A 26578-nucleotide genomic window follows, 5' to 3' on the forward strand; every position below is an offset into this window, starting at 1 on the left:
GGTTAGCTCTCTTGGTAGAACATAGGACTTATAGGTTTAAGGTTCTGTGCTCAATTTTCACTGAAAACTAAATTTTTCTCTTTTATATTTTTCATATCCCTCCAACAAAGTTCTTATGAAAAGACATGCTCACATTACTGTAAAGCACGTGCTGGCCTCTGTGCGTTCTTGGTCCACATCCATCAATGGACTTTTAATTTCCCCATCATTCCCAGGCAGAGGAAAGACCTTCTCATTCAGGGGAATCCATGTAACATTACACATTTCCTGACGGCTTTCGGAGCCTTTGAAATACGCGTCGGGAAATGTGTGATTGGATTCCCCTCAGTCTCTTCATAACAATTTTGCTGAAGAGGATAATACACACTAAAGAAGAAAAAGAAAGTCAACAAGAACAGGAATCAAACTAATCAAACTGAGCCCTGTGCTCTACCAACTGAGCTAACCAGTGACACTGGTAATTGCTTTGAAATTATCCTAAAGAAACGCACCTGCCAGCCCCTGTATTCAGCTATGGTTTGTTATCTCGTGATCACGAGAAAATTAATTATCCCGTTCTCACTGTGTATTGTTACTGTTTACTGGTATTGAGTATTGGTATGAGTGTTGCTATTGTGATGTTGTTGTGGTCTATTCTTACTTTGTTTATGGTCCTTAAGAAACAACATTTCGTTTAGCTACAGTATATACTTATAGGCAAAGGATATGGATAAAGTATTTTAACTTTGATTTTTGATAACGTGTTCAACCACTTTGCATGTAATGACTAATGCAATGAACTTATGCCTAGATGTTTTGGGGGGTAAGATTATTCAACAGAGACTGGTATAATTCATTGTGATCAGCAGGACATAAGCAATTGATAATGTAGGAAACAGCAGACAATTGTACATAATCATTTGCATCAGTGTGTCAAGTCATTTGCAGTTTGTTCAAAACAATGAGAAAGTGCTTTTATGATGTGCACAAGTGATGAGATGATGTGGAGGTTGAACAATTAGTTTTGAGAATTTCAATTCTGATCTGAGAAATGTACCAAAGCAACTGAGAAAAACTGTTCAATAGCCCAGGCTTTTCTTTGCTTAAATCTCTTAACTCATATATTCCTATACTCTTTTATTTATATTTATTTATATTATTTTTTCATTTATGTGGGACAGACCTTTAATTCCTTTATCATGTTGATGTTGGTTAATCTGAATGAATCATATTTTGGTGCTCATTGTTTCCATGAAATTAACTAAACGACTGAATTGTGGAGAATCTAACCGATTTAACGATGTGTCGCATGTCCATATTGACAAAAGTTTAAACAATTATATTGGTATGCAAAATCTAAGCAGCTTAGAAACTAGCTCAAACAGCAACCCAGCAGGCTTCAAGAGGTTTTATACATCCAAAGAACTTAACTATAAAATCCAGACGTCTAATTGAGACCTGGGTATATTTGTCATAACGTGTAGCCACACCAAGCCAGTAAAAGGGACAGGCTTTTAATTGAAGTTTTACGGTAATAATGAAGAGTAATGCTAAATGGTATCTGATTTCAAATGTATGCAGAGAACACTGTTATTATCATTATTGGTAATACCCATTAAAACGTCATGGATGGAATTTAAACTTGATTCTTTAAACGGTACAAGGACACTACAAAGCTTTTCAGTTATAGCAACGGGAGTGAATGTGGTTAGTTATTCCCGTAGTTGTTTCCATTGCACACAAAAAAAAATCAGAGATGCTTTACTGTAAACTCTGTGTACTTCAGCAAGTTGAAAACTCAATTTCACTCTATAACCTGTTATATTGTGGCAAATAAATGTACCTACCTACCTACCTACAAGTTGGCAGAATTCATGATCATGTGCAAAACAGAGGTGTTTTTTAATACCTATTATCTTTTTTGAATTTTTAGACTGTGAGCTTTGGAACATCCTTTGACGTGGTTCCAAGTTGTGTACCAGTAAGATAAATCACCATGTACTAAAAATCTAACCAGCCATTGCAAAATAATATCACACATTCAAATGAAAATACAGATATGTTTTACTTGTTACAATCATAATTGTTACACCTTTCCTTTAGTCCTGCTTTGTCACATATCACCAGTAGTTTTCAAGGTTTTCCAACTCATCTCAATTTCAAACTTGGCAACAATTACACACCTTACAGTTTATTCCAACAAATAGCACTATTTTGGGGAAATAATGCATTTTAGAAGCAGCTAAAAAAACAAATCACACATACAGTACAAAAACACAAATAAGGATATATTGAAAAATACTGAATGCACATTTACACTACTGCGACATCCTCTTTTACAACAGCTTCAACCTCCATACTGGGTGTTCATAGTTACCCAGGCAACAAAAGGGACCAATGTAAGTGTATTCTGATCACACTGACCGTTAACATCTGCAGTACATGACGTTATAATCACAATAAGGATTGGTCTAGCAGGGATCAAGGTTGCACAATGTTTTTAAAGATATCCAAGCCCTGTAATGAAACACACTGACCCACACGTGTCAACAGAAATCTTGTAATTCTAAACGAGCTACAGATAATCAAAATACAGTCACAGTGAAAATGCATTTTCCATAATCTACCACACTGTTTCTGGGATAAGCCAGTGTAAGTATAAGTAGGGTTACATATACTGGATTTGCATGATAATGTAATGTGGACCCTCAGCTCTGAAATGCGTGATATCCTGTTTTTAACATATAGACACCTGACAATTAGAAAGTAAAATGAAAGAGCCAGATTTCCACATGGAGTTTTATGTAACATCCTCTCACATACTATGACGTAAGAGATGTCAGTCTGTTGTAACTGGCCCCTCTGCAGTTCATGGTCATGGGAAACAAAGATGCTCTCAGCATTCAAGAGCTTCTCTCAGCCTGGCTTAAACCTACCCTCTGCACCATGAGAAGTGCATTGCACATTGTCTAATCTTTAACACTTAATTCAAAGTGTAGTGAAGCAGGGTGATTTCAACATTCAACAGCTAGGTGTTTACACACCAAAAGCCTGCCTGCATTAAGCATGTTACACTTAGGGTGCAGTAAACATGAAGAATGCTGCCATTGTTATGAGTCCTTTGACATTTACTCTCAAGAATGGTTGTTGAACGGAAGTTATATTTAAGACATTGTTACTTGTGCAGCTTAATCACTGGAATAGTTTTTCTTACCTGTGGGCTGAGACCCTAAGAGGAGAGGATAAAGAGAAAGGTGCAGCACAAAGTCATCATTCAAGTTTTCTTTGACGCAGAGAAAGTGTGAATCATGCAAGCAATTCCTACAGTTTTTGTGGTTCATTCTGTAAATTGGTACGCAGTAAATTATCTGTGACCAAACATGCACCTTATTACTGGAGCCAATCTATTTTCACCAAAGTAACAAGCTTTACTGTCACCATTTATATTTTATTTATTTTATTTTAATGGCAAAAGAGAGAAAGAGAGATGTAACAAAGGTCCCCTGGCTGCCGGACACCCCACTAGGGCTAACATATGTGCTTCAGTATTACATCAATGTTTGAGAATGATATATATTCTGTTGTTGTTGCTGTTACTATTTTATTTTATTATTCCAGCCATCAAATTATTTTTGAAACAAATAATGCCAATGCCAATCAATAACCAATCTTAATGTTAATGCATATCAAAGGCGCATCTTACTGTAGTTTGTACTGAGGAGTTGTGATTGTAGAGGATACTGGCTTTTAACACAGTAAAAGAGTGCTATCTAGTGGTAGGAAGAGGCCAAGTAGATGTCCAATAGAGATGTCGTTTTTTGGTTGATAGTTTTGCGGCAGTGTACTCTATAGTGTAGTTGTCTATATATGGCAGAATAAAAATCTGATATCACTAGACAGTTAATACCTTCTGATTACAGACCAAACTGAAATCCTACTCCTTTAAAGTATACTTCAGATATACTGTAATTAACCTCATTATATATATTTTCCCATACATTTTTGATCCTACACACTCTTCTTGTATGGGCTCTTTTTCACCACAAGGTGGCTCTACATACACACAACAATACCTGTTTAGGTGTTTGTAATGGCGTTTAACACAAAAGTACACTCCAGCATAAAAATCCATTTGTTTATTTTCTAGTTTAACCTGATGAGAATATCCATCTTTTTTAATATTAGCAAGAAACAGGTGCAAATGTAATCAATTAATGTGATGCAAATGTTATATTAAGACAGTCATTCAAAGAGGAAGTGCAGGTACATCATATATAAATTTGATAACATTTGGAGTCAGGAATGTCTGTGTGCATGCATGCATGTGTGTGTGTGTGTGTGTGTGTTAATGTGTGGTGGTGTGTTTGTTTACAGATGCACACATAGAATATGTATGTCAAAGTGCTCAATAGGCATAAAATTTCTGTGTGGGCAATGAAGCAATAGATAATGACTCCTATGATGCTCAGAGAGTTGTCAGAGGGTTAACAGGTAAATCAATTAGGGACACCATGGTGGATTGCAGTCTGTCTCCAGAGAGCTCTCAGCAAGATTCATGGGGAGTGGAGCATTGGGGGCCTCACAAGCAGATACTGTACCTGCCTTGACCCCAAGGGGAATCAGCAGTTATGCAGCAGTCTTACTAAAGCTCCTGAGACTGATGCTAGAGTAGTTAAACACGTGCCATGCTACAAATGGGTATCTGCGCGTGGTGTGTGTTAGTTTGTGTGTAGGTGTGAATGTGGCAAAACAAAGGGCTATGGAGGAATGAATTTACTGAAATGCCTTTTAAATCCCTTTCACTTAGAGGAGTGTAAATTATGTGCTGCCTAGATGCCTTGTGCGCGCTCGCGCGCACACACACACACACACATGCACACACACACGTGATGTGCCGGTCCATTGACGTAGTCATACGCCAGATCTAGCAGTTTTAGAGTTGTCTGGCAACAACAGGTTTGTAAACTGTGAATGCAAAAACACCACCCAAGTGTGGCTGACGTTCTCTGCTCTGTTTGCAGCGAATACCTTCAAGATTCAAGATGTGACATGTTATTAATTTACACTAACACCTGATAAGAAAAGTAGCACTTCAGCAAATGAGTGTATTCTCAACCACAGTGTGTTCTACCATCCAGGGTGATAAGTAAATTAAAAGTACAGTAATTGGGAAGCTTTTTTTCACTTTTTAAAGAGCATTCCAAAATTATATAATTAAGTGTTTTACTCAGGTTTGCAAAGACAAAAGTTGCTGAGAATGAAAAATATGTTTGACTGATCCTCTTGTAGCTCTAAACTAATTCTCTGAAAAGTCGTTTTGGCAGGTATTGGGGAATTGGTGATGACTTGTGTGTGGTAGGGCATGAATTATGAAATGCCTTTTAGGTGAACATATGTAACTGTTACTGTTAGTCAAACCAGCTATTTTTGTCGTTTTCTTTTAGTAGTTTCAAACACAAGTACTGTAAATAAAATCAATAGCACATCACAGTATACCTCTACTTGAGTTGGCTATTCTAGTACCCTTTCCAAACCTGCCACTGTCTAGGACTCATTCGTCATTGTTGTGTTTTGCAGTGTTGCCTGGAAAAGAGCAGGACCTCTTTGTGGGGGGTGTGATTGTGGGGAACTGCATTCAGACCCATGGAAATGGGGTAGGAGGGGATTATGCCTCCACTGGCGCTGGGCCTGACTGTTGCCATGGTTCATCCATTGTCCCCCAGCACATGGGCATGGCACAGAAACCTCCAGTGAAAATGTTCTGGTCTGGTAATGCTGCATGTTTATCTAGAGGAATTATTTGATTCACTAAGCCGCAGCGTGAGGTCAGCTGCACCTTATCATGGTGTATGGCACTATCAGCGCTCCGGTATCTTATTGGAATTTGGTGCAGACAGATAAACCCCAAAACAATGTGTGTAGACAATAAAATGAGTAACTCAGATTCTACTTCACAATACACTCCGCATGTGTCTTGAGTCACCACAAGCAGTCATATGGAGCAAATTGCCTCAGCCTCACAGAGTTCCAGCATTTTGCTTTATTGCCTAGACTGTATTTCGAACTCCCAGTGAGTCTGAGCTCCCAAGTAGTATGAGTCATGAGAGGAAGGTAATCACAGGCAATGATGTGGACCGCTGCAGGGCAAGCCCCGTTGTGGAGGGATACCCTTGAGAAAGTCCACGCCGTCTACAAACGACTGCTCATATAGGTCTTGGGATCGCCCTGGCCGCATAGCCAATCACTTAACTCGGTTCATACGTTGTAAGCACTTTTGTCCAATCAGCGTTGAGGTAACAATATCTGCCTTGACGCTATTGGTCAATCTTAGACAAGGGCGTTTTTTTTGCTCGCTCCAACAGCACCATCTCTGGCAGGTGGTGTGTGCTTTAAAATCATACGGTAGGCTAATGTTTAGGACGGTAGGTAGGTAGTTATAGGGAAATTAACACACTTTAGGGTATTAATTTGTCGTTTTTTGGTTGATAGTTTTGCGTTACGTGCCATTACATTTCCTTTAAACCCAGCGGGACCGCGGTGAATGAGATGAACGTCGGGGTTCCCCTCTCTGAGCCAGAGACTTTGTGTTTTACGGCCAGCGGTGAAACAGACAACCGCTCCTTCATTATGCAGCTTGTGAAAAAAGACGGAAAAGCCCTACATGTTGATTATATTTCGCCACCAGTGTAAGTCCGAATGAGAGAAAACCTCCCGGCCACGGCTGACAAGGACTCACATCCTGGAGCTGCCTCATCTCATCCGCCGGTATTGCATACAATATGATATGACATTTTTTGGAAGTGGTCGTGCCTTTTGTTTTCATTTCGGGATATGTGGTATGCGGATCTGTAAACGCAAATGAGCGGACGTTTTTTCCCCCTGCTTTGAAAATGAGGAAGCGTTTTCACAAAGGACCAGAGAATGACCAGAAGGTCTCGTCGTCCGTGGGCCCGGATTTGAGTAAAATGAGAAGGAAAGGAGCAAATGCAACAGCAGCATGATCCCCCCCACACACAGAATGACACCGAAGGAGGTAAAACGGTGGAGGTAGAGAAGACGCAGCATCAATGAAGGCGATCTGGACAAGTTTTAAGTCGCTCATAATGAACAGAAATACTTTGCAGCTCGATAGCAGATCGTTTCCACAGTAGGCTACTGAAAGATTTTTTTCGGCTTTTGGAGATTTTCTAATTCACAAGTCATCTATCGCATCGCATTCTTTTTCATTGTCTTTGTTATTTATTTTTTTTATATTTTTGATCCGGATCCAGCTCTGACTATTCAATGGAAGTATGTTATCAGCTGCCGGTTTTGCCTCTTGACAGGCCGGTTCCCAAGCATGTCCTCAGCCGGAGAGGAGCCATTAGTTTCAGCTCCAGCTCTTCTCTCTTCGGGGCTCCTGATCCGAGACAGCTGTCACAGGTAAAGAAATTTAAAAATAAAATCTATCCTTGTCTCTATTTAAAAAATAAATAAATAATTTATTCACAATGGGTTTGTTTCTGGGAATCACATTGGACTTAAAACCAGCACCCTTTTAAAACAAATAAATGAATGATCCACAGGAATCTTGCAGGTGGTTGTTGGATGTGTAGGCCCTAACGCACACAGTGAGCAGTGAGCACTCACTTGCACAGATGCACACAACATTTTCTTATCTCTAACACTAAAACACAGGCAGACCAGCCATCTCCTAAAACCACTTTGCATTTGTGCATGTTGCTAACAGATAAAGGCCCTCTTGGCTTACACTTTAAGCAGCGTGATGCCTAAAGTATTCCAGTTTACTCACTGGGACTTGCTACATTTGTCAGAAGGAATGTACCACACCGTTTTTGTTTATGTTTGGCTATGTTAATGTTGACATCCCTTGACACATTGACAGAAGGAACATAAATTATTGAGTCATACTTTAACTTCCTGCTTTCTCAGAGTCTTGATTCTTGAAAATGTGTCTATGGTAAGCCTGCCTCTATATTTCTGCTCTGCGGTGGAAGACAAAAGGTAGACAACAACAGTCTTCATATTATGGAGTCATGTTTTGTTTGTCATGCTTGACTGTGATGCACACAAAAAATGTAGTACAATGCATCTCTAATGCATTAGTCAAGCATTGATTCACGGCTTTGTGTAAGCATGTGTTTAAGATGATGCACTGTCCATTAGGCCCTTGTCCAGTACACTTGCTTCACTAACATTAACACACGTGTGTCTGCAACCTCAGTTCAGAGAAAAGTTGCACATCAAGTCATGAGTCAATGACCTCCTTCCCCAGTGTGTCACACTATTTAAAATGGAGAAACACCCTATTGCTTCAGTAGTTTTACACAAAAGCAACAGGGTATGTTCTTGTCTCTTTGGGTCACGTCCCGCGTCCCGCATTGCATGGCATCTCCCAACACATTAACTAAGCATTGGGTCACTGTCTTCGACTTTGTGAGTGTCCCCTTCAATGGGCCCGTCCATTAGCGCTTTGTGCAAGATGCTGCTCCGTATAACCACCCATGTGTGTCCGCTTTGAACATACCCCCACCCTCGCTGGCATCTCCCTCAAAGACTAATGTATACTCTTGGCTATCAAAGGCCCACTATTGCTCATTCATTCATTTTTGATTTGTTATTAATGTTGCATACTGATGTCATGAAATGTTTGATAAGCTGGCTGGACAAGTCTTTCCTGAGCATCCTTTCACGCCATAACTGCAGCCATTATCCTACCACCCCATTATCATGCTCTGCCTTACTAACTAATCTAAGGGCCTGAAGCTGTCCTGCGCCTTTGTGGTTGCTGAACCTTGCTTCTCAGGCGGCAGCCCAAAGGAGGGATCACTGGAGAAGTCCCTAAACCTCAGGAGAAAACCCAACTCCGCAAAATGCTAGATTGCTCATCATCTGCATACAAACACAAGTGTAAAACTATTGTGTCTCCTGGTCAGGTTCACCATTTCTCAAGTGGGTCAGAGTTCATTTTCAGTCGGTAGGTGTGAGGTGTGCTGTTATCGTGCTCTTTTGTTGTCAAAAAAAGAGGCCATTTTCGCCAAGCAGTGCACTTTGTAGTGTTAAGTGACTTTTCAGTGAAAACAGTAATGGTCTGCATGTCATTTTTGCGGAGACATTGTTAAATCACACATGTTATACAAAAACTTTTTTGCTTTGTGCAAAAACAAAGACAGCGAGGGATTCGGTAATTCAACATAAAGACCTGCTGACATAGTCATTTGTCTATTTATTTTTTTCTTCCTGAACACAGCAGTGTCACTCAGCCTTTGTCACAGAGCAATTACACTTCTACAAATATTGTGTTTCGGGCCCTATTTATGACCATAAGGGTGCATTTGTCCTTGGTGGCTGCTGTGTTTTTGTGTGTGGTTCCACAGGCCTGTTGTTTGTGGAAGCAGTTCTGGACTACCATTGCAGAAAGAGGCAGTTAGGCATGTGCCTGGGCTCTGTGGGCAGTGGTTTGGCTCGCTGCCAGACTCACAGATGGCCGGAGTCTCAGTCTCTTTTCTTTCTCCTGCTATCTTGTTCCGCTCACTCACAACCTCTCCCTCTCTTTCTTTCTCTTTCTCCTCTACCACCCCCCCACCCCCCACCCCCCCCCACACCCATTGATGATAAAGATATTTCCTCTTGTAAACAGAGGAAGAAAGAGTAGGGTTGAAGACACGACAGTCTCAGAAGAATGTGTCACTCTGTGGTCGTGGAATGCTTATGATTGGGTGTAAATATGCTGTTGAAGAGGCGTTGAAAACAGCAACAGCATTAAATAAATGGCCTCATTTATTTATTACAATGCCCTATTGTTTTTGTTACAATGGCTGTTGGCTGCTTGTTCATTAATTCCTAAAAGTGAGGTGGAAGATTATTTGAATTTTGCTTGTGTATATAGTCATGCATGCTGATCCCCTCTGGCTTCTCTGGAGTGAAGGGTAAACACAGGGCTGAGGTAGGTAGATTGGTGCAGAATGAAAGGGCCAAGAGTACGAGACCAGGAGTAGGAAAGAACACAAGAAAGACTCTGGCAGTTCCCCTCTAAACTACTAAACACACATGTATTTGCACATAAAGTTAGTTTGGCATTACTGCACACCTCTCAGAGAGATTGCACGTGGCAGGTCTGAGTTTTTATGTCATGTTGCTGGCTGTCATGATTTGGTACCAGTAATGCATTCACACACACTCACTTGGTTCTAACAAGGCTGTGTAATTGACAACCTTTTCAAAAAATGGGGGGGGAAATCCAGCAGAAAGACAAGAATCAATAAACAGATGCTCGATATTGATGAGGCTTGAGCAGTCACATGGCTTTTGCCGATATTGGAGTAAAGCAGCTCAGACTGAAAACATTGATCTGCTGTTATCTCATATATCATAGTCAGAGATACCAACAAGAGCATGTTGGGCCTCCCATTCTAGATCGACTCCTTCTCATTTTGGATGTTTAAGGACAGGAGATGTTGAAATGTCTGTGCGTAAGGGTGGGAGATGGCGCTGCTTGTTGCATCCACACTATGGACGTTTCTGTGCAGAGCATGATAAGATATACTTGAGAGCTTCTTTCGGAGGGAGTTACTTTGTTGATTTTAACTGAACCGATAAGTTGTTTTTTTTCTGCCCAGTGACATCGGATTGACGTAGTTTCAGGATGTGGTAAGAATGCTGAAGGAGCCGTTCAGACTCAGGCTTGGTGTTTCACAACCTTTCACAAAAACTTTAACTGTCTCCCTGCCAAAGTTAGGTTTTCTGTGCTGTAAGCGAGCTGGAATGCATGGTACTGTTTATTATTAAACAAGGATGTGTATTATTTAGTAAATAAACATGAGCCAAACCTTACACCCTGTCTTCATTTTCACATACACACTCTCCCTGTTTTTCTGACTGTCTGTCTCTCTCTGTAAGGGGCCCCTCTTATCACATGACCATTTTGTTTTTGTGCTGCAGTGTCGAGTGCATTCGGCCGTGAGAATGTGGCTCCACAAATCAACACACTAACGGACACAATGTTAGGGGCCAACTGCTCTGGCAGAATATCAATCATAATTATAGACAATGAGATGAGCCTATAGATGAAGGGGTTATTTATTTAGCAGTGTTTCTAGTTTAAAACACCAAATAGTTTATTTTATAGATTCTTTTGGAAGGGGGGGGGGCTTTAAGCTGGCCCACAGAAGCAATTAGAGCCTGTGGATGATGTTTAAAAATGAATGAAATTCTTGTGCAGGGTAGACAGCCTGTGAGAATATGAAGCATGTCTCCCCCTTCCCCCCACCCCTTAACTCTACTTGTTTTATAGAGCATTGCTAAAAGCGCATTTATGCAATGCCCCTTAAAGCACTCTGTGAAAAGAGAACTTTTTAAGTGTCATTTTAAGACACCTGCCAGCAAAAAAACAAAACAAAAAAACATTGGTGGCGGTCATATACATTACTGCTAAACAAGCATGCTGCTTTGTTCTTTGGTGACAACACTGGCCTGTCATTCACCGGCTAGCCTAAGGGATCCGGCCAATTCACTTCAACCCCGGCATCTCCTGAAACCAGCAGCCCTCTCTTAAAAAACTCACAGCAGCTGGAGTGTGTCAGAGTGGACAGTGTTATCATAAAACAGGTAGACTCCATCTAGGGCTTTTGTGTATGCAAGGGCTGGTACACACACACATTCACTCACTCCAAACATGTCCACGTCTATGGCCTAGCACTCAGTTACTGGAATGTGACGTCTGTCACAGCAGAGTGCTGTAAGAGGTCTTAACTCAGAAGGAAGCTTTCAGTTTATGAGACCGTGCTGAGTCCCGCTGCTTTTATCTTGCGAATTTGTGTGTGTGTGTGTTCCTTTGTTTCTGATATGGCAGTTTAGAGGACTAGTGCTGGCTTCCTCATTTGCTTGGGCCCAGCTGACTTTCTGACTGTGCTATAGTCCTGTCCTCTGCTAAAACCCAATTTTAAAGCTAAATGACATAATAAAGCAGGTTTTATGTCTGTGTTTGAAACAAGGAAGTGTGAGAATGCTGCAGTTTTCACTGGACCATTGAACACCATTTTAAGGGCATCAGACTACAATATCATCTCAATCACAATGCTGTGATGACAAGAGAGCATGTTTTTAAAAAAAGCCACTGGGGTGTTGAGTTCTTGCAACTCAGCCAGTGCCTTTTTTTTTATTTAAACACAATACATTAGTCTGTTTGCTTTGAGCAAACATCACCATAACAATAAGGTAGCTGTTAATGGGAACAAAAAGAAGATGTTCAACACACCTTTACAGGCAGAATTTGTGATATTGTTAGCATCTGACAATGACAAACATTAAAAGCCCTAGGGTTACTCACACAGTTAGAAGTTTTGACATCACATGTTGCTCTGACCATAGAAACCCGAGTGCCATGACCCCAGACAGTGAGACTGAGTTCAGATAAGAAACAGAGCTGTATGTAAACGAGATGGAATTGCAGGGAGCACAATGAGCAGACTGTTATGCTCATTATGCTCTGTTATGCTAGCAGTAAACCCCAAACAGTTTGAATTGAGTTTGGCTTGCTCTCACCACCAACTGGCTGCAACTCCGGGGACCTATACTATGAAGCAAGTTCAACATACCAAGATATATTTTTATTATCTGGCTTCACTAACCCTAACGATCAGGCTAAGCGGCCACACGACGCTGGTTATCGGCTTGGTAAGTAAACCCAGGGTTGCTCAATCCAGCCATCAGTGCGTTTACATAAAAGGAGCGGTGTTTGCAGCAGGTGACCTATCACAAACATGGACAAGAGGTCTGGCAGCAGAGTGGCATATTTTACAAATTAAGAGAAAACTGAATTTGTAAAATATGTATAAAACATTAGACACAAAAGAAGAAGTTAGACACACAATCCAGGCTAAAAGCAACACAGCTACAGCTGACACATGCATGAAGACGGAGGATCATTTAAAAAATCAGATTTATTTTTATTATTATTCATGCCATAAAAAATGGTGGTCTAAACACTGTATATCAACATTTACTGAAAACTCACCCACGTTACCTGCGCCCAGATAGCAAAAGGTAAGGTGGTACATGACCAGTCAGTCATTACAGAAAAGTCATTTCAAACTGATTTGAATACCAAAATATACGCTCAAAATGTTTAGCCTCACATAAAATTTTAACGGCTGCGACAGGCTGTGTGAAATGGAAACGGAGCAAATAAATTTTTTTTTAAATCGTATCTTAAAAGTACAAGCACAAGCCTTTTAGTTGTAGGATAGTGTCTGCATCACCCACAGCAGCCTGTCAAACGGTCTGCAGGATCTTCTAAGAATGGTGGTGTCATTTTCCCAGAGAATTTATTGGTCAGTAGATGGTGCTTTTATAACGTTGATCTCTCATCTCAAACATAACCTGCTCTGTAGCATAAGTTACCATGTCGATGTACCCTGGTAGGAAGTAACCCACCGTCGTAGGGCTGAAAACCCAGGGTTAATCCTGAAGTTGCCTCACTAACGTCAAACCCTGCTTTATAGTACAGGCCTCTGGAGTTACATTTATAAAAAGTTTTATGGAAGTAAACAGGAAAAAAAAAAAAAGTGGCCTGCAACCAATTTGGGACATTGTTAAACAATTAAATGTAACTCACGTGCCTGTACAAAACGTTTCAACAACTTAGGTTGAATTAAATGTGTTGCTTTTATTGTTGTAAAGCCAATATTTTTCCTGTAAAAACATTTTAAGGGTAATTTCATTTGATGTTTATTGACACCGTCTTTACTAATAGTCAGTTTTGTGCAAGCTGCTCACCCACACTTTATTAGGTACACCTGTTCAAATGCTTAACACAAATTAGCTAATCAGCCAATCACATGGCAGCAACTCAATGCATTTAGGCATGTAGACATGGTCAAGACAAATTACTGAAGTTCAAACTGAGCATCAGAATGGGGAAGAAAGGGGGCATACAACATGTCGAACCTTTGAAGCAGAGGGGCTACAGCAGCAGAAGACCCCACCAGGCCCCACTCCTATCAGCTAAGGACAGGAAACTCGGTTCTGAAGGCAAAATGGGGTCCAACCTGGTACTAGCAAGGTGTACCTAAATAAAGTGGCCAGTGAGTGTATATCCCTTTTTGAAATAATGATGCTTGAGCCGATCAGGAGAAGTTTTAATAAAAATGTTTGTATTTATGGCGCTTTCAGAAAGTTATCACTTTCCGAGATTCATCAGAGACGATGGTGATGACTTCATTTTTTAATAGACAAGTGAATCAAATGTCTCCCATTACATCCCACTTTTGCATGAGCCTGAAGTGAACAAAAAATGCCACAGGCCAACAGATTGGTAGAAATGTTAAACCCAGCCCTGCCTTGTTTCATGCCAGAGGCTGTGGGTCAGATGCAAAGTTGCAACCAGCATGGCTCAGCAGTGAGGCCAAAGCATAAGTCCCTAAAGCTTAAATTTCTCTAGTGGCCACTAGACACTGGCACCAAGAACTCTTGACAGTTTCTATTGATCTTGAAATTATTGATGCATTTTTCCTACAAAAAAAAACCCAAACTTTTTTTCATGGTGGCCATTTTGAAAATAATTCATACAGGAGATTTTTAAGGCACAAGTGAGTGTATTTATTGCTTAACAGATTTGTCAGCAGTCAGCCATCCAGCTGTCCTTTAGTTAGATACTTAGATGCTATGACCATGATCACAACCTTGATCAGAACCCATAACAGGGGCACTGTACCACCCATGTTTCCACTTGGCTTGTTGAGATTCACCTCAGCTGTCAGCACCTCAGTTTTTATCAAACAAATGAGTTATTTGTACACTATTCTCGGCGACCAGGGCAAATACCTCCTGCAGCTGCAGTTAAACCTTTCCAGGGCTTTTATTGTTAAGCGGCTGTACCAAGTGTTGAGCACCTTCTCGTTCTTTGTATGAAGGATTCAAATTAAGCTGGTCTGTTTGCTATGGCATCAACTTAGCATGCATTGGTTTTGGTCCTCTGTTTAGCCTTAGTAAAAATGTTGTCAGAGACTCCTCTGAGGATGTAACAGAATATAAACAAGCAGAACATGCTTTTTCTAAAAAATACAAAACAGGCTTATGACTTTCAGAATAAAACATCATTTTACCCTCTAGGTTCTGATGCTAAGTGATGATAACACGGAGGCAGCTCACACATTCGGGCGGAGAGGAGATTAGCCACTGCTGGACGACATTCCTAATGTTTCTAATGATTTAAAGGTGTGATATGCGTGTGCAAAGAGGGACAAAGTGCAAACTTATCGTTGTTGAATATATTACGCATCTGTGACATTACGTTTTAAGTCCTGCCATAGACATCCTGCATTTCTCTCTTTTATTTCACATCACCCTCAGATGTGAAACAAATGCCTGAAACACAGAGTGTACAAAGGGGCTCAAGTTCATGTTGGACCAGGACAGGACTATGGTTTTGTGTGTCTTGGTGCTGTAAGGCGTGGCAGGGGTGTGTGTTGTGGGCAGGCCATTTCAAGAGTACAATGTGACTTTCCCCTCCATTCACAGTGGGAATGTGACATTGACGAAGTGTTTGCACTGCCGCCTCCTCCTTACCAGCTCACGAGGGAGCACATGCCAGTCCACTTAAGTGCCAGCTGGTGGCTGGCCCTATGTGAGTGATTTTGTGTGTGTGTGTGTGATTGCAGCAAGCTCTGGCCAAAAGGTTTGTTTGGGCAAGTGCTGGCAGGGCTGGTCACTATTCCATTCCCATCCCTAGAGCCAGCATTGTACAGTTCCCACGCATGTTACAGTTGATACCAACCCCCTTGTGTGGGTTGGTATCGCACACACACACACACACACACACACACACACACACACACACACACACACACACACACACACACACACACACACACACACACACACACACCGGTACACACACACACAGAGAGCCCATGCTAGATACACACAATCTATAATATTCACACTAACCACTGGTGCTGCGTGTAAACACAGAGGACTGTTGACACTAAAATACAGCTTTGCAGATTACCCACCCTGAGTCAAGCTGTTTGCTAGCCGGTAAAATATTAGCTTTGGATTGGCGGCTGTCATGAGCTTAGAGGACAGACTGTGTGTATGTGTGTGTGAAGGTGATTGACAATAATCCTAAGTATATGAAGTAATTGTGTGTACAAGCCTGTACATTTGTGTTTGCAAGTGTTTGTGTTTGTGGTGTGACCAGTTGACGGCTGTCATTAAGTGCTCCCAATATAGAGTCCGTCAGTGAGCCAACATGGCCAGTCTTGCCGGCTCCCTGTGGAATGGGTAACCCTAGATGAGGGTAGCCCCAGAAGGGAGAGTGGAGAGTCGGCGTGGAGGGGGCTAGGATGTGTGGAGTGCATAGAGAGGTGAGCCAACACCTCAGTGTAGCCTGGAGCAGCTGTCTGTCAACAGAGCAAATATGCAGTTACCACAGTCATACCCGCCACAACTATCACTGTGTTGTGTTAAGACTGCTGCTGCAGCTGCCTCTTGATGAGGGACGCTGTTAGCACTGGATAGTGTTCTATGTGCAAGTAAAGAAGGAACAGACAACTTAGTTTGCTGGGATCTTCATCCAAATTTTGGCAACTTGTTCCCTTTCTGAGGTCAGCAGAAGCATCCTGATGCAAATGCAACATTGATGTATTTCACAGGAGGTTAGTGTAGGGCTGGGCAATAAAAAAATATAATTTTTCCCGTAACAATATAACAAATGTTCAATAAATGTTTGAGTCAATTAATTTGAATCATGAACGAATGAGCACTTAATTTTTCTGTTAGGATGTTTATTTTGTTGAGGGAAAGGGACTGGAAAAATAGATTTTACTTAATTTTACTCGTCATTGTTTTGAATGTTCTACCTCAGATTTGTGAAATGATCCACTGTTTGGCAAAGTAAAGGTTAAAACCACAATTAACCATTTCTCCAACTTTCACTCTGGAGCAAAAATCCACCTTCAAACGTGAAAGAAATAATATTCAGACATTTATCATGATAACTATTGAATGATATGACTTTTTTTTTTATTGTTAGCCCTATGTTAGTGGTAACTGGGGTGTTGTTTTTACTCTAAAACCATGTGAAAAGTTTACAGTACTGCATTAAGCAGTAGAAACGTTTGGTGCATGTTAAGCCAGTATAAACAGTTGAATTATACAAAACGTACATGTCTGATGTTTCCAGTGCATTAATTTTTTTTGTATTTAGTACTCAGGGGTAGACAACCGTGATCACAACCTGCAAAGTAGATGTGGTCGCAACCTTTATTGATAGCACAAGAATGGCACAGGATAGAGAAGACGACCCACTGGTATTGAATGGCAGCTGCCTGGGCCTCTCTCGAGAAGCTGTCCCTGATAAGAAACAACAGTCTTTTTTGTGATTGTCTTGATTGTCAGTAACAGGACACCGACGAACTACAAAGTTACTCACCTCACAAGTCATGCTTACTCTAATCTTGCCTTGCATTCAGCCAGTTCTTTTGTTGTTTTGTGTTTCCACAGCACACATTGTGGAGGAAAAAAATCTAAATCAAATGTCCAAATCTAGATTTGGATCAACTTTTATGGCTCTTACAAGGAAGAAAATGTAAATTTGAAGATGCTATCCAGAATGTTTTTGATTTATATAATAATTGAATACTCTATTGAGGAATGGTATTGACCAGTCAAGGGTTGGTGAGCCACATCTGTCTTGCTTATCAGTTCCACTAAAGTAAATTCAAATTCATTCAAATTAAATTCACCTGCTGACATCAGATCAAGGAAGCATTTTATTTTCAAAATATGGTATTTAAGCTTTCTGTATTTTCAACTGTATTTTGAGGCAGGGGGAAGTCAAGTTTGGTTGGGGCAAATCTATTTGGCTGGGACCCAAAAGTGTGTGTGTGTGTATGTGTGTCCACATAGCACATGTGTTTCTCACATGACTGATAGCAGAGGTGTAAGTGTTTTATCAGGCTGATGATATGGAGCTGGAACATGTTTATCAGTGTAACACTTTGCACACACACACAGCAGATTAGAACTAACATCAGCAACATTACACCACCACCCTCCGCTTATTATGGTCTGTGTATATAAAAAAAATTGCCTGTATTTTGCATTTTTGAGGTTCACTGAAGATCACTTTTGGGCAGAACAACCGCTTATAAAGTAATATAACTGCAACATTATATTGGTATGAACCTTGGGGAGTTTGTTGATGATTTTTCTTTTTTCTCTGTGTTTGTTCAGAGACGAGGGGCCATCTCTTACGACAGCTCCGACCAGACAGCGCTGTACATTCGCATGCTAGGTAAGTGGTTCCCCACTCTCAGTGTACACACACACACACACACACACACACACACACACACACACACACACACACACACACACACACACACACACACGTTTTCCAGACATCAGTAGATTTATCTCCTCCATGTTCATTTCTTAATACATAATGGCTTAAAAAGCAGTGAGATGGGAAATGGATGGATCAGAAATGGAGAGATTATAAAGAGCTGGGGATGCACTAGAGTGCATGTGTAGAGTCCACTCAATCCCTGGCCTTTTGGTAATCTCTCAATCAGAATAGGTTTAGGTTGTGTGTATCTGTAGTGTTAAGAGCCTTTGAAGTTTCATCAGATTTTTTGTACAGGATTTCATTTGAATCCTAAATGGACTAAGGGTTTGCAGAATGTTTTTGTGTTCATGTGCACGTGTCTGTGTGTACATACTGAGCGTGTGTCTATTTGCCCAGTGCTGCCCTCAGCGACTCAAAACAGGATAAGCAGTTTAGAAAATGAATAAGAAGGATGGAGGGCTCATAGCTCTTCCAGGCAGATGGAGTCAAGTGCATCTAAGAAGCAGCCAGATCAGACTTTGCTTCCTAATCAATAGGGTTATTGGGGATAATGATGCGATTAGAGCCTGGGCGTACTCCTGACATCAGTCTGACACACACAGATGTGCCCTTGCATGCAACCGTTGCCACCTTAATTCATAGATCAGATGGTGTTTGGCTGGCAGTGAGCGGCAAGAAAGAAAGAAACTGGAATTGCTCACAGTGATATCCTGTCAGTGTCGTTCATCGATATTAGATTGCTGCTGTGAAGCACAGTGAGTAGGCAGGGAGCATTAAACAGCAGGGACAGTTTAGGGCTTACTGAATGTCTTTGTTCAAATCCAAGATGTTTGCTGTAGTTTTCATATAATGTTGCTATACTTTGTTTCCCTCCAGCTTGATTATGCCCTTGAGTCGACTGCTGCCACGTGTGTCTAGTCACAGTAATGGCAATTTATTGAGCTGAAGGAGCTTTAGCTTTTTAATCATTTTACTTGTCTAAGTATGATGACAGTCTCATACATCACCAGCATAAAGCATCTGTGTTTGTAGATTTTAAATTAAATTGAGTGTGAGGAGAGGCACGCTAATGCAGACTGGTGTTTGCCTGGGCCAGGGTTCAGTGTGCCAAGTTAATGCTGATGTGCTTTCAAATAGCAGGACTTGGAGCTTTCGCCGCATCAGTTATAATGACATGACCTACATCCACCCCAGAGCACCAGCACTAATGCTCCGCTGGGGAAACATGGACCCTGTGACTCTCAAAACCCACTAATCACACAAGCGCGCGCACACACACACACACACACACACACACACGTGCTGAGCCCCTAGCACATGCATCTGCAGATGTGACAGATGTATATACATGTGGGCACACTCACAATCACTGCCTAGGAGTGCATGAATTGTAGTTGTCTTCTGGTCATAATTCATGTTTTGCACGTGAGATGCCACTGATACTGTGTCACTCTCCACATTCATACCAACAACTTTACAAACCGCTTTTCAAAATAATGTTGAGCATCGTTATGCCTTGAATTGTAATTCTTAGTTTTTGGTATTTTGATAGGAGCTTGTGTAGTATTCAAACAGCTGTTTCCAAGTAAGTAACATGCTGGTTGGTGGAACACACCTGTGTGACTGCTTTGATTTTAATTCTTATGCACATATGACACAATTACAAGTGCCATGCTGGAAACATACCATTGCACTGTTTAGCACCTTGATGAGTCTACTGCCATAATAGAGTCTTGTCGCATATAGAGTGTTGCCTGGAACGACAAACTAGCATTTTACTGCATCAGTGTCATAGCACCATCCTGTCACTTCACTACGCTCTCACTGCTCCTGACTGCAGTCTACAAGCAGGCTGGCCGTCGTCTGTTTAGTCCAAGTCTGGAGCTTGTTCCTGTTCCTCTGCCTGACTACTAAAAACAGTCATAGATGGACTATAGATCATTCTCAGTGGCTCTCCGTACTAATAGTAGAGCAGACTGTCCTGACATGGCATTGCATGCTCAGCTGTTTGATTGACTTGTCTGTCCATTAAATATTCTCCTCTGGGGCGTGAGAGTGTGTGTTTGTGCGTGATTGGCCTGTAACATGGATACTATACACCAGACTTGGGTCAAACAGTATTTACAAAATCACATCTTTTTGCTTAGAGTTCCAAAATCATGGATTTTACCACATTTTAACCATACTTCCCCAGAGAGGGGAGGTTCTGCTTCACTTTCAGTGCTAGGCTATAGGATGGATTATTTCCTAATTGTTATGAAAAGCTGAAACATGATGGAGAAGTTTTCCGTCGGCATACAGTAAATGCGTATCCACTGCCATGTTGACTAAAATAAATTTACGCCCCATCATATGAACAAAAATCAAGACTGATTATTTTGCTAGCACTCAATAACTACACCTCCCAAGAGACGGCTATTTCTCTCAAGGGATATATTGCTGTTAAATTCTAATAAAATAATCCATTATTTTGACTTCAAATTGACATCATGCTTAAATTTAAGCTGTACATTTGTAAGTAAGGTTTTATTCATATAGCACTTTAAAATATACAAATAATTTCTTATTAAAACCATTTAGCAGAAGGTATCAAACAGGCAGGATAGTAATTGGTAGTCGATGGTCATTTCACATACATTTGCGATTGACTTATTGTAGTGCTCTGCTCATTGTCCTGTGGTAAAGCCCATCCTTGAGGCCCTTAAGCGAGATAAATTCAAGCATATAACCAAAAATATTTGTAAATACTACTCGGCCTAAAACATTCACACTTTTTTTTGAGCAGCATGAATCTTGAGGAAATAAGTGCTGATTTCTTCTAGGAGATGTGAGAGTGAGAAGTCAGGTTGGATTTGAACCGGAACGAAGAAGCTCCCACCCATACCTGTGCATCGACTTCCGAACTCTTCACAGTGAGTATGAATCACAGCCCATTACCACGGTTCGTCAGCCTTTTTGATAACAACAAGACATTATCAAGCTTTAGCTCCACACACAGTTTGTTCCTCTCCAGCAGTATTGACAGATGTGTGTGCACTGCTTTCATACAGTGTTTCACATCCTGATAACAACCAAGGTGTGTCTTAGTGTAAACTTTTTTTTATCAAAGCTTTGTGAATAGGTGTCTGATAAAATAACCACTTTCACACTCATTGAAACCTTTTTAGAAGACATCAAAGCGCCCGCCTGTGTGTGTGTGTGTGTGTGTGTGTGTGTGTGTGTGTTTGATGTTCTTATATCCCGGTAGGGACTTCAAACTGATGGGGACTTGTGTCACTGTGGGGACAAAAATTTAAGTCCCCACTGGTAGACTGCTTTTTGAGGGTTAAGACTTGGTTTTTGGGTTCAGGTTACAATTCGGTTAGGGTTAGGGTTAAGCTTAGGCAAGTAGTTGTGATGGTTAAGGGAAGGGGCTAGGGAATGCATTATGTCAATGAGATGTACCCACGGAAATAGTGAAACAAACGTGTATGTGTGAGACATTTCGACCCAAAAGTAATCCAACCTCATGCTGACCTGTTTTTGGATTGCAGCCACAGTTTATTCAGACACAGTGCGTGTGTGCGTGCGCGTGTGTGTGTGTGTGTGTGTGTGTGTGTGTGTGTGTGAGAGCGAGAGAGGGACCACTGACAAAGCATGTCTGCTGTGTGATCCCAGACGAAAGGCTTACGAGTAGGCGGCTGTGTCAGCAGTGACTGTTTGTATATCTCTGTGTTGGTGTCAGATCCCCACCGAGTTTGTGTAAGCCAAATGAGTCTCTGAGCCTAATGAGCTTGTGAAATAAACATTTACCAAAAACACTGTTACATATTTTACGCTTTACATCTTTTGTCAATTTGTGTGTGTGCAGCACGACTGAGCTGTGGGTCCACGTCAACGAACTCCGCTCCTGAGAGGAGGGTCCACAGGCTACTTAGCTTCCAGAGGTACCTGCGTTCGTCCCGTCTACTGCGGGGAGTCCCTCAGCAGATCCCCCTCCACATCCTGGATGAAGACTACGCAGGACAAGCCAGAGTATGACACTTACCTTTATCTAATACCATAACGAGACTCATAGAAATGCACATGATTTGCTTTGTGCAGACTTCACAGCGCTAATTCTGTGCTTCTTTTTTCCTTCTCTTGTAGTGCATGCTGGAAAAAGTCGGCAACTGGAATTTTGACATTTTCCTTTTCGATAGGTTGACAAATGGTAGGTAAAATTTGATATGAAAAACTGATTAGAAGTTGTAAGTCATGATAACAGTAAGTAAGTAATGAAGCGCTGACAGGAGAATCCAGAATTAAACCAGCCTTAGAGTCGATGTGTTACCAATAGTGCCATCTGTTGGATGCCAGCAGACACAGAGGCTTTACTGACTGAAGATTAACTTTAATTGAATCGATGACTTTTATTTTGTAAAGGGGAAAAAAACTCAACTTATTTTCATGCAATTTTGGGTCCCTTTTGTTGTCGTTTGCTTGTTTCCAATATATTGTTAATTTTCCAAATGTTATTTGGTTACAGGCCTCAAAGAGCAGACAAGCAACTCTATAAACTTTTCACTTTGAACCTTTACCTTTAACAGTCACATAGAGAAAAATATTAAAACTAATACATGTTTCTGCACCAACAGCAGCCTCAGTAGATAAGAATGGTTCCAGGCAATTCCTCCTTTTTAATAAAAGTGAATAGATACACAAACCAGATAAAAGTAGAATGCTCACTTATCCTCTTTGCTCAGGAAACAGCCTGATCACTCTGACCTTGCACCTGCTGAACCAGTATGGCCTAGTGGAACTCTTCCAGCTGGACATGGTCAAACTCTGGAGGTTCCTGGTCATGGTCCAGGAGGACTACCACAGCGACAACCCCTACCACAACGCTGTCCACGCTGCGGATGTCACACAGGCCATGTATTGCTACATGCAGGAACCCAAGGTGAGACATGCAAACTAGATATTTTTTGGCTTAAGAAACTATCATTAACTCAGCTGGTGATTGTTGGCACGGGAGTCAGTATACAATTTCCTGATCAGAAGTGCTTCAGTGAAGAAGTATTTGTATTTTAATAATCAGTCATCATAATCTTTGTACCACTGTCTTGTTGTGAGTGCAGCTTTCCAAGTCTCTGACCTCCTGTGACATCCTACTGGGACTCCTAGCAGCTGCCACTCATGACCTAGACCACCCTGGAGTCAACCAGCCTTTCCTCATCAAGACTGACCACTATCTAGCTACACTGTATAGGGTAAAACCACATAACGGTCACTCTTTAACCTGCCAGAACATACTAATGAATGTACTCTAGTGGATGATATATTTTCTTTTAATGCGCAGAATTCCTCAGTTCTGGAAAACCACCACTGGAAGTCAGCGGTGGGCCTGCTCAGAGAGACTGGGCTGTTCTCCCATTTGCCTGCTGAGGACAGGTCAGTCTGACACCGGAATGATGCTAAGTGCACAGAGAAAACTGCTGTTGAAAGTGGTGATACTCACTGTGTGGTTTTACAGATAAAATGCCAACAGATGACACAGTTAGTGCTAAACAGTCTCATAATGTTGTCCTTCCCGCCCCTTAGCCTGAATATGGAGAGGGAGTTGGGCTCCTTAATCCTAGCCACGGACATCAGCAGACAGAATGACTACCTGTCTAGGTTTCGCAGTCACCTGGACCAAGAGAACCTGTGCTTGAGCAACGGTAGCCACCGTCACTTCATTCTGCAGGTCGGTTACCTCCTCGTTTATACATGCACTTCTGCATCTCAGCAGGACTCTAATTTTGTTTTTATTCCCATCCCGTACAGATGGCTCTGAAGTGTGCAGACATCTGTAACCCTTGCAGACCCTGGGAGCTGAGCAAACAGTGGAGTGAGAAAGTGACAGAGGAGTTCTTCCAGCAAGGTTATCTTTTTTTCTGCTGCTTGCCTTTTTTCTTTATTTCCCTTACAGTTCCTTTCTTTCTTCCTTCTGTGTTTATTCTCTATAACCAATTAATTCTAGAATAGTAGACCATATAATGACGCACATAGTAATTAGATTTTGTTATATTCTTTAAGGAGACATTGAGAAGAAGCACAAACTTGAAGTCAGCCCACTTTGTGACAGAGAGGCCAACACAGTTGGCAACATTCAAATAGGTAAGTAGTCGTGTTGTATAGTTATTGTATTCAGCTTTCACCTAGGGCTTGTATTCAATCTTTAGCTTTAATCTTCTCCCCCTTCAGGCTTCATGACATACGTTGCGGAGCCTCTGTTTGCAGAGTGGGCCCGTTTCTCCGACACACGTCTGTCCCAGACCATGCTGGGCCACATGGGGCTGAACAAGGCCAGCTGGGGCGGCCTACAGCAAGAACAAACCTCCGTCTCCGAAGAGGTGGAGCCCAGCACAGCCGGCACCGACACGGAAGACGCCGCCGCCCGAAGAGACGACAACATAGCCACAACCGCAGGAGGAACCAGCTCCAAAGAAATACCTCAGGGAAGCAGAGAATCCTGACACTCCTCGTGTGCCCTTTCACCTCAACCTCCTGACCCCAGACCCTGGCCTCAGGGCCTCACCATACACTGGGGGTTGGGTGGGGCATGCAATGGCCTGCAGCCCTGCTGCTGCCCTACCTGATCCTAACACCTTGTTTATGTTTTGTTGCTTTTGCCTCCCATCTTGATAAACCACTGATTTTATTTAATTTATTTAATTTTTAATTCCTCTTTTTTTGGCATAGAGCAATACATAGATACCTCATTTGGCTACTGCTGTATTTTCTTTTAGTTGCTTTGTTTTATTTATTTGTCCACTGTAGTTTTGGCATTACTGACTGAACACATCACTTCTTTTGTTGGTGAACATTAATGGGAAAGCAGTTTAAGAACTGAAGAAGACATTTTTCCTGGTATTTTGAAGTGCCATTTGAAAACAAAGGTTTGAAGAATGATCTGAACTGAAATGACTGAGACAACTGGAGTATTTGGACCTGAAACTCTCCTAAGACTTTAAAATAAAGCCGTGTTGCATTTGTATTGAAGATTCTTCCTCATGTAAAGACAAAAAAAATGTGACAAGCCCAGTCCTTTTGCTGCCTCTACGAAGACTGTTTACACATCTCCTTGTTTATTGTTGTTCTTTCCCTCGAACTGAAGTGAATCATGTCGGCTCCACGGTTTGCCTTCGAAGCACAGATGTGTAGAACCACTCGTTTGAACTGTCATCCCACTGTTGAAGCCATGAGCAGAACCTTATTCAAACACACCAGATGCCATAAGTAACTCCACCTGTGCTACGACGTGTCTTTGCACTCCCAAATAACGATGGTGTTGGATGTGCAGTTTCGTCTCCATGACATCTCCAAGAGACCTAGTGAAGGTATTGTAGAAATTAGTCCTTTTTTGATGATGTTTCCGACTCTTCCAGTGCTGGTTGAACTCGGGGTGGCTTCCCTCCCACACTGGAGATCAGTTACTCACTGCACATGCATCTCACCTGGAACTCCACTAAACGCAACTTGACTCGCTCAGGGTTTTGCCAGTCTCTTATCAAGAGGGAGAGGGAGAGGAGGCGACTGCGGGTGATGCAAGGCTGTTTGTTTTTATTCTCCCTCTGGCTAGGATCTACTGAAGGAGACTCTCCCTCTCCGTAGAATGTCTCACAGCCACATGCAACCTAAAGGACTGCTCGATTGATGCCTTATAACTATGCACAAACTATGCTAAGTGACCAAACCAGCTCCTGTTCCCATCAAGTGCATGGTGTGCTTGTCTTTGAATGCACTGTCCAGTCCCTTTTGCCTTTTTTTGTTGTAAGGAACAACTGCAGCTGTCCTCCTTTTGTTTGTTTTGTACGGAAACAAAATGGTCGAGTGACTTTGAACATTCCATTTCTTTTGTGTTTGGTTTGTCTACTTTTGATTCTGTATAGTGGCACAAGTTGTGTTTAAAACATTTTGAAAGATAACAGGTGCTTTTCTTACTTTAGCTGATATGTATTTTGCTGTTAAGTGCTGTAAGACTGTTGATAAAACTGTTTACAATCTGTTGCGACAGCCATTTTTGGGAAGACTTAAGTGTCGAGCCAGATTTTTTGTAAAGGCTTTGCTGTATTGACCTTTTTGATACATGCCTGTTGCAGTTACAATTTGAATAATAAAAACTGTTGACAAATGTTTCTTTTACGCGGTTACAGCATGTAGTCTAATACTCCAGCAGAAATAGTGTAAACTGTAAATCAGTCACGTCTCAGTTACTTTCTTAATCCTTGTGCATTAACTTCT

The 26578-nt window shown here is 41.5% G+C and overlaps 1 protein-coding gene across 3 annotated transcripts; it reads left to right on the forward strand.

Annotated features, from left to right (window-relative positions):
• Window positions 1-6366: 6366 nt before the first annotated feature.
• Window positions 6367-26472, forward strand: pde7a (phosphodiesterase 7A). Of its 3 annotated transcripts, XM_038727822.1 has the most exons (13): window positions 6367-7401; window positions 18217-18277; window positions 19884-19916; window positions 21154-21243; window positions 22182-22345; window positions 22460-22523; window positions 23056-23252; window positions 23431-23562; window positions 23652-23743; window positions 23894-24038; window positions 24119-24215; window positions 24371-24451; window positions 24539-26472. In XM_038727822.1, the coding sequence occupies exons 1-13, from the start codon at window positions 7264-7266 to the stop codon at window positions 24808-24810; spliced, it is 1566 nt and encodes a 521-aa protein (XP_038583750.1). In that variant the 5' UTR covers window positions 6367-7263; the 3' UTR covers window positions 24811-26472. The 3 variants fall into 3 exon arrangements, with proteins under 3 accessions (XP_038583750.1, XP_038583759.1, XP_038583768.1); XM_038727831.1 differs by lacking the exon at window positions 19884-19916; XM_038727840.1 differs by lacking the exon at window positions 19884-19916 and having other exon boundaries at window positions 21157-21243.
• Window positions 26473-26578: the final 106 nt, after the last annotated feature.

This window comes from Micropterus salmoides, unplaced genomic scaffold (genome assembly GCF_014851395.1).
Source record: "Micropterus salmoides isolate LMB-PRFRI ecotype aquatic unplaced genomic scaffold, ASM1485139v1 Ms_hic_scaffold_1, whole genome shotgun sequence".
NCBI classification, from domain to species: Eukaryota; Metazoa; Chordata; class Actinopteri; order Centrarchiformes; family Centrarchidae; genus Micropterus; species Micropterus salmoides.